At 43.4% G+C, this 12,758-nt stretch overlaps 2 protein-coding genes across 13 annotated transcripts in view; one reads left to right on the forward strand and one right to left on the reverse strand.

Moving 5' to 3' along the window:
• LOC147606272 (flowering time control protein FCA-like) overlaps nt 1–6,239 on the reverse strand; it is an 85,625-nt gene extending 79,386 nt beyond the window's left edge. For 4 of the 12 annotated variants that reach the window (XM_086792510.1, XM_086792512.1, XM_086792508.1 and 1 more), the window contains exons 1-2: nt 5,816–6,205; nt 5,648–5,709 (exon numbers count right to left, since the gene is read on the reverse strand). In XM_086792510.1, the coding sequence (XP_086648636.1) occupies nt 5,648–5,709; nt 5,816–6,038 (285 nt within the window). In that variant the 5' untranslated portion in view covers nt 6,039–6,205. Of the gene's footprint in view, nt 1–5,647; nt 5,713–5,815 lie in introns of all 12 variants that reach the window. The other 8 variants (XM_086792507.1, XM_086792502.1, XM_086792514.1 and 5 more) reach the window with 4 other exon arrangements.
• A 3,193-nt stretch (nt 6,240–9,432) lies between these two features.
• Nucleotides 9,433–11,892, forward strand: LOC147606273 (uncharacterized). Its single transcript, XM_086792937.1, has 2 exons — nt 9,433–10,734; nt 11,887–11,892. Exons 1-2 carry the CDS (start codon nt 9,433–9,435, stop codon nt 11,890–11,892), a joined length of 1,308 nt encoding a protein of 435 aa, XP_086649063.1.
• The last annotated feature ends 866 nt before the right edge of the window (nt 11,893–12,758 follow it).

Consider the following 12,758-nt stretch of genomic DNA (forward strand, 5'->3'; position numbering starts at 1 on the left):
CTATGGACTAGCCCCTTTCCTATATGCAAACCCTAACTGTCTACTCAGTGATCTAGCATCCAGTATCATACCAGATACCCAGAACCACTGACATCATTCCAAAGGGAGACTCACAGCGCGGACTGGCACTGTTTCATGTGCAAGACAATGCACACCTGACCTTGGACGCATGTGCAGGACAATGTACACCTGACCTCGGACGACTGGAATGGAACCCTGGCGGACTCGTCCCGGACTGGACTCACATGGGACTAGTTTTCCATCATAGGTCCTGCACCTTCTGTGCAGATATGTCTACATGGCATCCAAGTGCGGGATGCACGTGACATCCCCTTCTGCTTAACAAAGCTGCATAGCCTCCAAATAATCCGTCAATAACGTCAGATAGTCATCGAAAACTCTTTGTCAAGCCATACCACTTCGTGGGTCCCTCGGTCCTGAAACTTCGTGAGGAACTGTCTTTGCCTTCGGCCTGAGCCATGCTTGAAACGGTGCAAAAGGATATGTTCTGGAACCATAACTTCAGCTTCATCAATAATATTTGGTTCCGTCTCGTCTATAACTTCTGAAGGGATCGAACCTGCATATGGCTTTAACCAACTAACGTGAAACACATCATGCATAGTCCAACTCGGAGGTAGCTTCAACTTCATTGAAACCTCATTAATCTTTCTCTGGATGGGAAAAGGTCCGCAGCTCTTGAAGGACAACTTTGGACATCGCTTGCCCACCTGCTTCAACCTTTGCTTCTTAATCCAAAGATAAACCCAATCTCCTTCCAAAAACTTCATGGCTTGTCGAGTGTAGGCCTCTTGCGCTTTAGCCAACCTGTCTTTACTGACTCTAAAATCTCCTGGTAAGACTCCATCACTCTGTTCACTTTAGGTACTGCAGACGAGGTCCTAGTCAATAGCGACTAGAATGGTCTTCCAAACGTTGTCTCATATGGAGTCCTGCCAATAGCTGAAGCAAAAGAATCATTCAAAATAACTTGAACTAAAGGCAAATATGATTCCCACTTACCTTGCTGATCGTGGACATAACACTTCAGCATATCAAAGGCCAACTGGTTGTAGATCTCTCTCTGGTCGTCCGTCTGTGGATGAAATGCACTGGAAAAATTTAATTTAGTACCGAAGTTATCAAACAATGCCCTCCAAAAATGACTGGTAAACTTAGCATCTTGGTTTGACACTATGGCCCTGGGAATCCTGCCAATCGAGTACCAATGCCGAATGAACAACTGGGCAACATCCTCGGCGTTCACATTGGCCCTACATGGAATAAGCATAACAAATTTGCTAAATCTATCAACTATAGTTAAGCACTGAGTATTACGCTTACTCGAACTGGGAGAGATTCGTGACAAAGTCCATCGAAATATCTTGGAAAGGTCCCTCAGGAATTGGCAAGGGCTGTAACAACCCTATCTTCTTTCCACGAGGAGCTTTCACCTTTTGAAAAATATCACAGTGTTGTACATATGAAAACACATCTCGCCTCATCTTTGGCCAATAATATTGCCGTTCCAATTTCTCCAAAGTCGAATTCATGCCCCTATGACCACCAGTAATGGCATCATGGAGAAGAGCTACCCTAAACATCGTCATGACACATGGTCGGCCTTTGTAGAAAGCCAACCATCGTGTATCAAAAAGTGGCATGGTCCTGTGGCATCCAATGCATGTTCCCACTTTGTACCAAATTCCTCGGAATCTACGTACGTGTGCTTCATGTCGTCTAGTCCCGTACCAACAAGGTCGAGTCTAGTGGTCTGAATCGAAGTCACTTGTCCCTTCCTGCTCAAAGCATAAGCCATTGGATTAGACTTTCCTAGAAGGTACTCAATCATACCACCAAATTGATAGAATATCGGGCTTCAGCGGTGTTATTGGTCACTCCACTGTGCACTTGGCATTGTCTAATCCAGTAGTAATTCTTCTCTGCGGCGGACAGTAACTTACGAGACATGTGAGCTACTCGATGACCATTCTGTTGTAATACACCACTAATTGCGATGTTAATCGCATCAGTGATCACCTGAAATGGCTCGTTCCACAAGGTAAGTGCTAAACAAGGCGCTTCTGATAAAGCCACCTTGAGATTCTTGAATGCCTCCAACGCTCGTGGAGTCGTTCGAATCCGTTGCCTTCTTGTCTTGACACCCTTTAGCAAATCAGTGAGATACGCCGAGAGGTCATAAAACTTGTCTATGTGGGTGGAGTATGCCTGGCATATACCCACAAAGGATCTGATGTCATAAGCTGTCTAAGGTACTTCCCAATTGACAATCTCTGTCACCTCAGCCGGATCAAGTCGAATGCCTTCTACACTAATTATATATCCAAAGTAATGAACCTGGAATAAATAAAATTCCAACTTCTTCTCATTGACGTAGAGCTCGTTGCTTTCCAGCAACTTCAGGACTTTCTCCACATCAATGTCATGTTGCTCAACCGTAGCTGAAAATACCAATATGTCGTCCAAAAATATGAACACACTTTTCAATTAATTCCCAGAAAACACGCATCATCATGCGGTTGAATGTAGCTGGACTAACCACTACCTACCGTCTTGCAAGCATGCAAGGACAATCCTTTGACAAAAATCAATACAAGCTGTTGTCTAGCCTATATAAGGGTTTCCTTTTCACCTTCTGCACGAGGGATTTCTCCTTTCTTGCTTCCTTGCACATCCATGCGGAGAAACCATGGCTTTCATGCCAAAACAGCCACATAAGGGTGTTGTCTTGGACATCCTCCATGCCTTGAGTTCTAGCACTTGTCAAATCGACGCTTTGATACCAATGTAGGATCTCTAAAGACTGTGCCCCGAACATCATCTAACCTATAACAGAAACCTTCATATACTCAACATTGTGCACATTGCATGACCGCAATAGATTGTGGCTAGCGACTCACCACCCAACCAGAGTCCTCCAAACTGACCCCCTAGCCTAAGGTCTAATTGCCCACGAGCCTAAGATCTAATTGCCCCCTAGCCTAAGGTCTAATTGCCCACGAGCCTTCTTGTACCAACAGACCAACCTAGCGTCCCATCCATGGACATGAGGTTGTGCATGCCCTTGGTAGCCCTCCTACCAACCACGTGGATACCTCAATAACTCATAAGTGTCCCCAAGGTCACTTATATAGTAATAAACTGGCTATTATTGGCCCTTACTTTATTTATAAGCTTCTAGCCATTATTAGCCCTAGTCTATTAATTTAAGCTCTTAATTAATCTATACCTCATCTTGCTACTAGCGCCCTTAGCCCACGTGTGAACCCTCCTAGTCCCGACGCCCTTGCTAAGCCCTAACCCTAACCTGGGTTAGTCAACGTTCCTAGGCCTATCGTGACGTAACATGGAGAATCTTTGGCTTCAATGGCAATTGCTTCAGTTTCGGAGCCAGTAAAGGAGGACTTTCCTCACTTGTTTGCATTAGGCAGAGTTTCTGCAAGCACCATAGCAGGACATGTCACTTGGGAGAATATGCCAATGGGTATGTCTTTGAAAGTACGCCGATTTCTTGGAGCCTGTAGCAAGTCGGCCAACAAGAAAACATGCGCAAGACAACCTATGAGAGATCGGCCAACAGAGACGTGCGCACGACAAGGCGGGCAGCAATATGGACAGCTAGGCAACATGCAGACATATCAAGGCCAATCAAGCCACACGTGAACATTATTGCCAATCATGAGCAATTAAAACAAGCCATACCTATACATACGTATACTCGAATATCATCATAATCCTCTGCATTTACTCAATGCTAGTCTCACTACATAGCATTTCTCCTAGTGTGTGGTCTAGCGAAGGAGATCTTCAACAGAGTTGGGAGGCAAGTTGACGTCTTCACTCTCGGCCTTTATTTGTGCTTGAATTTCTGTTGTGTTACTTCTTTCTTGTGCATAATATAGACAGTCGTTTAGGACTCATGTGCACTGCATGTGTAATTCTGTTGCACTCTTTTCTATCTTTGAAAACCTTGGCACATAGGTACAAGTGTCGCTCCTTCTCCACACAAAACCCTAAATCAAGACCATGGCAAGTAAACCTTGCCCTGATGTTATAGAAGCGAATCAACAACTTACTAACCTAAGGTCAATGGTTTGATTTTTGAAAGAGGAGTTAAAGAACAATTTGTTAGTAGCTAGGTAGCCTAAAGCCAACTCCACACAAAGGTGCATCAGTTTTTCTCTTTCCAATAACATTTTGAGACAATGAGCAAGTGGCCGTTAAATACATTAAACCCACCCATTCTACTAGTACTCACAATATAGCCTTGTACATAGACCACACCAAACGTCCAACAGGTACATCTTCTTGACATTGTTATATACCTAGATGAATCCAAGAACATGCCCCAAATCACCTTTTAGGAACGTGCATGTTATATACTCATGGTAGTCAACCCACAAGACTATATAACTATCAACTCCATTATGCATAGTATCGACTAGATACTACGACATCCCCACCAACGTCATCAATGCCCAATAGTGGGTGTAGAACTCTGTATCAAGATATGCTCTCACACACGCACTCCACAGACACGCACACGCACACGCACACGAGCATATATTCACACAAAGGCCTTCGTACTGAGTTTCTGTCAAACCTCCGGAGATGCACGGAAGACTCGGCCATAATGAAGCCTAGCACTAAGGGAAGTAGCAAATAGAAAGAATTAGTACAACAAATAAGTAGTTGATAGGGTAAATGCACCGCTAAAGATAGAAAGAATTAGCACAATATCAACTGGCCGCAGCTCGGACGAAAACTTCACAATGTGAAATCTGCGTGTCCGCTAATACGGCTGAATTATATACCTAGATAAATCCAGGAACATGCCTAAAATCACCTTTTCCTTGTCGTTTTCCACCCATGTTTGCTGTGTTGCAAATCTACTCGCACTTTCAAGCCATCAAAAACACCAAGCCTTATACCCTTACAAAGGTAAGGGGTAGGCAATGTAACTGAGAGATGATACCATCCAGGTGTAAGCATCCACTCCCTTCTCTACAAGGAGCAGAGACATCCTTCAAGCTTGACAATTCTTTTCAACTAGTTGAAGTAGGCCATATGGCGAAAGCATAAACTTGATTGAAGAAGTTTGAAGGTGTGGCATGCCTATGGAAGCATGATCTGGATAACGCTAAGCAAAACTCAAAGTAATACTAATCCAACTTTGGCAAAATGCACAACAGAGAAGACCAAGAAGGCCTAAACTAGTTTATACTGCCAAAATATGAATATAAACAATAGGTTCCCAAATCTAATATCTACCACGTGTGTGCTAGCCAAACACAAAAGAGAGGTGCAAATTTGATGATCTAGAAGCCTTGGCTCTGACAGACTCTAGATGCATAGCTGTCCACCAACCTTATTAAAAAAAAGTTTCAACAATTTCATTTCGATGTCAACGACATCCTAGAGCTGATGTCATGAGTCTTTGATGGCACCAAGCGTATGACATTCTAAATTATCTTGGTGCAATGAGAATTAAGGGGGGCTGCAAGTCATTCATCACACTCCAAAACCCTAAATCAGTGAAACCGACTTTTCCAGCATCTATATATGTTTGATTGGGAACAGAGCACAAAAGAAAACACGAGAGGAGAAGCCTGGAAATGCAGGGTACCTCATCTTCTGAGATGTTTCGAGGAAGAGAACCAACGAAGAGCTTTGCGAAGCCTGCACCTTCTGCTGCCATCAGAAAGCGGAATCCCATCACTGCAAAGCCATAAGGGCCGAAACCAGAAGGCAACAAGAACATGAAAAATTAGGGTTTGAGGGACGGAGGGCATACCTGCAGAACGATGGTGAAGGGCCATACTGTTGCGTTTCTGGCCTGCTAAGGGATGGGCAGGGCCGGAGAAGGGAGACGGGCGGGGACCCAATCCCAAATGTGAATGCGGCAGGGGGAGGGGCTGACGGGGGGGCTGCCCGCCCGCCTGCGGGTGCAGGAGAGGGGGGAATTGCTGCGATTGCAAAGGGGCATGCACCGCATGATGCTGTCGTCGGCCATCCATCGCAACAAGCACACAGAAAACCCCCAAAGAAAGACACTGGCCTCCGCAAAGAAGACAGGGAGCCAACCTTTGCAACAGCAAAAAGAATAAGATGGCGGGAGCTTAATACTCTGTGAGAGAAAAAAGAGAGCAGAATTGTGCAAGGAGCCTTCGGTTTCCCCACACACAAGTTTTTGAGTCTTAGGTTTTTTTATAGCCATGGTAAACTAACACCTTTTTCTTATATAGAAAATGCTTGGTTAGGGTTAGAGCTTATTCACGTGGATTGTAACTTTCAATTCTCCACATTCCATTCACAAACTCGACAAGTTCTATCCATGGCCATGATTTGATATTCTCCCCTTCTCTAAACTTGCACACGTGTCACGAGACGACCACACTAGTGGCACCAAGGTAGCTATGCCCTCATTCTTCCTTGCTTGTCTCATAGAGAGGCATAGTTTGCCCTTATTCAAGCCCACAATTATCAAATGGGTTCCATGATATTGTCAAAAAAATTAGTTAACTATGCCTAAGGCATAGTAGTTCGCTTTGGCGTGAGAATGGACTCTTGGTAGGAATTTGCCCCTATGTGTGTTATGCGAGAGCACAAAGGGGAAGGGGGGGTAAATGGGGGTCCATGAGAAAAAATTATGAACTTATAAAAGTTTGGTATAGCAATAGTGATATTCTCACTAATTATCTTATACATAAGTGGCCAATGTTCACTTTGGTATAACAATAGTGTTGTTTTCACTAATTATCTTATATGCAAATGGCCAGTGTTCACACTTAGCCGCCTATCCATGGTGCTCTATTTCTAGCCTAAACATGTGTATACATGAAGTCATAGACTTCCTCTATTTGGCGTTAAGCAAACAGTAAGGCCGCTTTATATGATTAAGCATCACCTTACAAAAGATAAGCTTTCGTTTCCAAAAGAGGCCAAGTCTCATAGAGAGGCATAGTTTGCCCTTATTCAAGCCCACAATTATCAAATGGATTCCATGATATTGTCAAAAAAATTAGTTAACTATGCCTAAGGCATAGTAGTTCGCTTTGGCGTGAGAATGGACTCTTGGTAGGAATTTGCCCCTATGCATGTTATGCGAGAGCACGAAGGGGAAGGGGGGGGGGGTAAATGGGGGTCCATGAGAAAAAATTATGAATTTATAAAAGTTTGGTATAGCAATAGTGATATTCTCAATAATTATCTTATACATAAGCGGCCAATGTTCACTTTGGTATAACAATAGTGTTATTTTCACTAATTATCTTAGATGCAAATGGCCAGTGTTCACACTTAGCCGCCTATGACTTAAGTCCATGGTGCTCTATTTCTAGCCTAAACATGTGTATACATGAAGTCATAGACTTCCTCTATTTGGCGTTAAGCAAACAGTAAGGCCGCTTTATATGATTAAGCATCGCCTTACAAAAGATAAGCTTTCGTTTAAAAAGGTAAGATGGTGAAGCGTCATCTTGATAAGCTTTCGTTTTAAAAGGTAAGATGGTGAAGCGTCATCTTACAAAAGATAAGCTTTTACTATAAGAAGGTACGATGGTTAAGCACCTTACAAAAGTAGAGGCGAGGCCATGTTAATCGAAACAATGACCCTGTCCTCGCATCACCAACCACACGTGTCGAAAATGCTGCCAATCTCATGAAAAAAGTTGATAAATGGCTTGCGGGAAAGCCATCACACCCATTCATTTCATTATGGTGGTGAAGCTCTTGCAGAACCTTGTGTCCGACATATCCTCGAAGGTGATACAATGCCATGGAAGTATTTGGTTGTGTCATAGTATCCTTGTATCCTCGAAGGTGATACGATGCCATGGAAGTATTTGACTATGTCGTAGTATTTGATTTGCTGGCAAAAGCAAGGGCCATTGTTTAGATTGAAGACCAAGCTTTTGAGTTGAGCCCATTGGTCCTCTCTTCGACACCTTCTTGACGAGAAGGAGGATCAGCTTTAAGAAGTGAAAGATTATAACTACTGTTGCTAGATCTGGGACCTTGATGTAGTATTTATCATTAAAGTTTTTCATTCATAGCCACATCTCCATTGTGGTTTAAGGATTTGGCCCATCAAAAGAATGAAAAGTAGAATGGGCCCATGCTCTTCATGTATAGGAACTTATACCAAGACCAACATCTTTTGATCAGCAACAAGTACATGGGGCTAGTCCTGGTCACCCTTGGTTGCTAGTGTCGAAAGAACTCCTAAGGGTCTTGAGGTAGTTGCCTTGTGGATGAGGTCCTAGGAGTTAGGAGGATAAGCCAATTGTTACTCATGGACGTAAGGATAGAGATGGGTCCTTCTTCCTGTCATCCTCCCTTTGGCAGGAACAAGCATTTTTTAAGCAAAAACTTATAAGCATTAGAGCGATAAGAACCGTTTTCCTTATTTATTTAATTTTTCAAAGAAATATACATGTTTAAATACAAAATAAAGACAAAAAATTACAACTTTTCTTAATCAAAACAAAATACACGTTTAAATACAAAATAAAGACTCAAAGTTACAACGTTCTCAAATTTACCTCTTATCAAAACCTTTTTTGGTGAAAAATAGGGTTTTGCCACAAATTAAAGCAGCACGTGCTGAAGGGAAAAAGGCACATTTCGGAGACGGCCATGTATACATAGAGGGCAAGATGGTGGCATAGCACCATATGGCCTATGGGACATAGGAAATTATCAAGAAGCACAAGGAGATATATGCAGCAGTTTGGAACTGCAATGGGGCTCTATGGACACATCCAGGTAGACTAGAGGAGGTTATGGAGAACCGGGACATCATGTTTCTGACAGAGACACATGAAAGCCCAGAGAGAGGCTTACCACGGGTAGCAGGGTAACAGTGGGAATCAGTGTATAGACAAGGGATGTGACCGGGCACTTCCAGAGGCTCAGGTGGGATCGCTATACTATTCAAATGAGCACTACACTAGCGTATCAGGGTGGTGTCGAGAGACCTAGAGGCACGCTACATGTGGATTAGCCTACAGCTCTCAGAGGTGAGAACAGTTTACTTGGCAATATGCTACTTCCTGTCGAAGGGGTCGAGATTCAACACAGGTCACATAGAGGACCAGATTGGAGGAGGAGAGGAGAGAGGGGCCCTTCCTAGTGAGTCTCCATACGCCACTCTATCCGCAGATATCCTACACTATTCGACCATGGGGGAGGTTCTCCTGATAGGGGACTTCAATGCACACACACAGAATTGACAGTGTGAATCATTCGACTTCACAGATCCCCTCATCCTACAGGCACTAGACGATGTAGATGCAGGGACCACGAGTATGTCAGAGGAGGACAGTGGGCCAGACAGTACAGGTTATGGGCAACACCTTCTGGACCTGGGAGCTAGACATTATCTCGTTATTTATAACGGGATGTCACAACATGGCCAAAATCGGGGGAAGACTCACATGTTTCCCATCATCAGGAGGCAGCAGCACTGTGGACTACATATTGGGCTCGCGGGAGAGCACAGACCTGATAGACTCTTTCACTATCCCGACATGCCCCATTGGTGCGGACCATACTTATTTGGCTTTTTCTCTTAGGAGCTCTCTTGATCTGCCACCCCCGACCACTCAGGCATCTCGTACAATCTTCCACTTTACTCGGGAGCTTGCAGATGTTTATGATTCAAAAGTACATGATGGCCTCTTTGGTATGGACCCTACAGCACCCATCGATGTACTGACGGCCCAGCTTTCACACATACTGCACACAGCAGCTAGCCACAGCTTTCCACACCATCTCCAGATAGGGAAGCCACCTAGATCCGGGGACATGCCCCATAATAGATGGTATGATAATGAGTGCAGAGAGCTTCATCGACATCTCCAAGCCCAGATAGCGAAAGGGGAAATAACACAGCAGCAGGCCAGTAGACAGATGCGGTCTCTTACACGCTGTAAGCGACGCACATATGAGGAGACTCAATACTGGGACATCTACCACATGCTCATGAGCAAAGATGCAGCCACTGCTTGGCGACGACTCAGAGAGCCATGCCCCCCCACCCCGATTACTGATCCTCAACACTGGCAGAGTTATGCAGAAGGGCTTTATGATGTTCCGCACCAGCCACTCATCCCTCGCCCCATCGAGACTCCACCGACCTCATCGGTTTTCTTTACTACCGATATGGTATCTCGAGCTATACATAGATTCCAACATGGGAGAGCTGAGGATCACACTGGCTTACAGGGTGAGCATTTCATTTATGCAGCTGACACACTCTCTCCTTTTATTGCTTACCTCTTTAACAGGGCTCTGGTAGAATGTTTCCCGGCTGAGTGGACGATGCACACTATTGTACCGATCCACAAAGCTGGGGACATGTTGGACCCCGATAATTACAGGACTATCATGATTGGTCATACCTTGGCCAAACTCTATGGGGCTATCCTGGAGGCAGAATTGAGCACACACGCTAAGAGGGAGGGGCTTCGTGCCCCTGGTCAGGCAGGTTTTCGGCGAGCCTTCTCTACTATTGATCACATTTTTACCCTGAGATGCCTGATTGACCAAACTCAGGCACGGAGACAGAGACTCTATTGCTGTTTTGTGGACTTCCGCAAAGCCTTCGACACAGTCCCGAGAGAGCGCCTCTTCCACCGCTTACAGACACTGGGCATACCCCCCAACATGATGTGGGGGATTTACAGATTATATGAGCAAGTGTTTGGACGAGTTAGATGCCCAGGGGGACTATCAGATATGATTGCCAGCACCATTAGTGTGAAGCAGGGCTGCCCTCTCTCTCCGACACTCTTTGGCTTATACATCGACGAGGTAGCAGATGTCATGAGAATATATTTTAAGTCCTCTTTAAGAATATTATTTTCCCCTCTTGAGTAATTTGGGGATGCCTACGTTACTTTTGCGTCATGCCGGCTAGGTTAATATCGTGGGTGACACCACTATAAATATTAATACGTGCAGTATATGACGTATGCTTGGGGCCGTCTATGATTATTTCAGTTAGGTTTGTATGGCAGGGTGATTCCTGGGATACTTACGCCTAGTAGTCATGAGTTGGTAATGGTTTGTGCCTGTTTAATATTTGTGGGATTAATTTAATTATTAATTGGGCTTATATTTTCAGGTGATGAAGATTACGAGGATTGATGAATAATGTTGAGGAGAATGTTTCTTATGCGCATCATATTTATTTTTACAAGCATAGCTTGTAACCTTAGTAGTTGATTTTTCCATTTTGATACATTGGAAAAAATACATTTATAATGTTGAATTTATTAAAGCCTAAAGGCTTTACCCTAGCCCCAATTTTTGGGACACTCTATTTTTGTTGTGGAAGAGTGTTGTGCTCTCTAAAAGCACACTTTGTATATTTATTGGGGGCTATGGCCTATTTTTTATGGAAGCTAATAAAAATACTCTTGTGTGGGGGGAAGGCCACGCACAAGGGGGGGGGGGGGGGAAGATTGCACCCAACATGTGTCTTTGAGCTAAGTATTATGTTTGTTATGCTTTTGTTCAATTTATTTGATTTTGTTGAAACCTGCAAAGCATGTGTTTTCATGGTTGAATTTATGTGTTGAATTTCTCAAGTGTTCCACAAGCTATCCTAGAGAACGATTCTGTTTTCAGTGGTATCAGAGCTTGGGCTAAGAGATTTGTGGAAAGGTGGGAAAGCTCTTCATCAACACAACTCTCAAGAAAGTTGCAGGCTTTTAATCAGTGGGCAAAAGAAGGGTTTGTGGTCTTTAACCAAAAATTCAAATTCTCAAACTAGCTCTACTTCTCAAACCCACTTACCTCTTCCCAAAACCATTCTTCTTTATCAAAAAGTGGTTTTGCTCAAAGCTTCATGAATTTCAGATCTGACCGTACAGATGGATTCCCCATAGCCAAAAACCCCATGTGGTTTGCTCAGATTTTGCAAAGATTCAAGCTGCCAAAATCCTATAATTGATGGTCTGCATGTTTTGTGAGCAAAGAGCTTTGTAAATTGATCAAAATCAAGCAAGCGATGATGCGCCAAAACGCAGCCTAACGGGCGGGAATCAATGCCGTTTGCTTTCCAATTCATAAGCTCACAAAAGAGCTTAACAAAGTTAATTAAGCTAAATTAAAAGCTTAATTAAATTCCACTTTTTCCAAGCCCAATGCATGTCACATCAACTTTTGGAGTTTTCACACTACCTATTTTCCTATTTCAAGAGAAATTCCAAAGAATTGTAATTTTCAGATTTTTGGGTGCTGAAAATTGAATTTTCAGGGCTCAAAGAGGCTTAAAAAGGCCAAATGAATGCCAAAAAATTCCAAAATAATTTCTAAAAAATTCTAAAAATTCTCAAAAAAATATTACAGAGGTTTGGCCAAGTTTTCAGAATTGTTTGAGCAGTGTTCAAGGTGTAGAAAATTATTTCTTCAGTATTTCGACTAGCCCAAGTCTCCTAAAACACTCGGAATTGCTCGGGACTTGTGTGAAACAAAGGGAATTCGACCCAACCATTGAACCAAAGTCTTTGTTCAGTTTCAACACAAATCGAATTGCGGGAGAATTGAGATAAGTACAACCATTTGCTTTATTTACATACATCAAATAATATCAATTTTACTTATTTACATTGTTTGCATGAGCACTATGGTAAATTTTCAAACAACAAATTGTAGAAGAGAGAGAGATGCGAATTGAATTGGAGCGACAGCTCACGAGTCGAAGGCGTAAGCGTGACTCTTTGTCATCT

The sequence above is a fragment of the Cibotium barometz genome, chromosome 58, assembly GCF_041138505.1.
Source record: "Cibotium barometz isolate CiBa-2024 chromosome 58, ASM4113850v1, whole genome shotgun sequence".
Classification (NCBI taxonomy): Eukaryota; Viridiplantae; Streptophyta; class Polypodiopsida; order Cyatheales; family Cibotiaceae; genus Cibotium; species Cibotium barometz.

Coding starts and splice junctions, on each gene's coding strand:
- LOC147606273 (XM_086792937.1), top strand. CDS start 9,433: ATGGCCAAAATCGGGGGAAGACTCACATGTTTCCCATCATCAGGAGGC.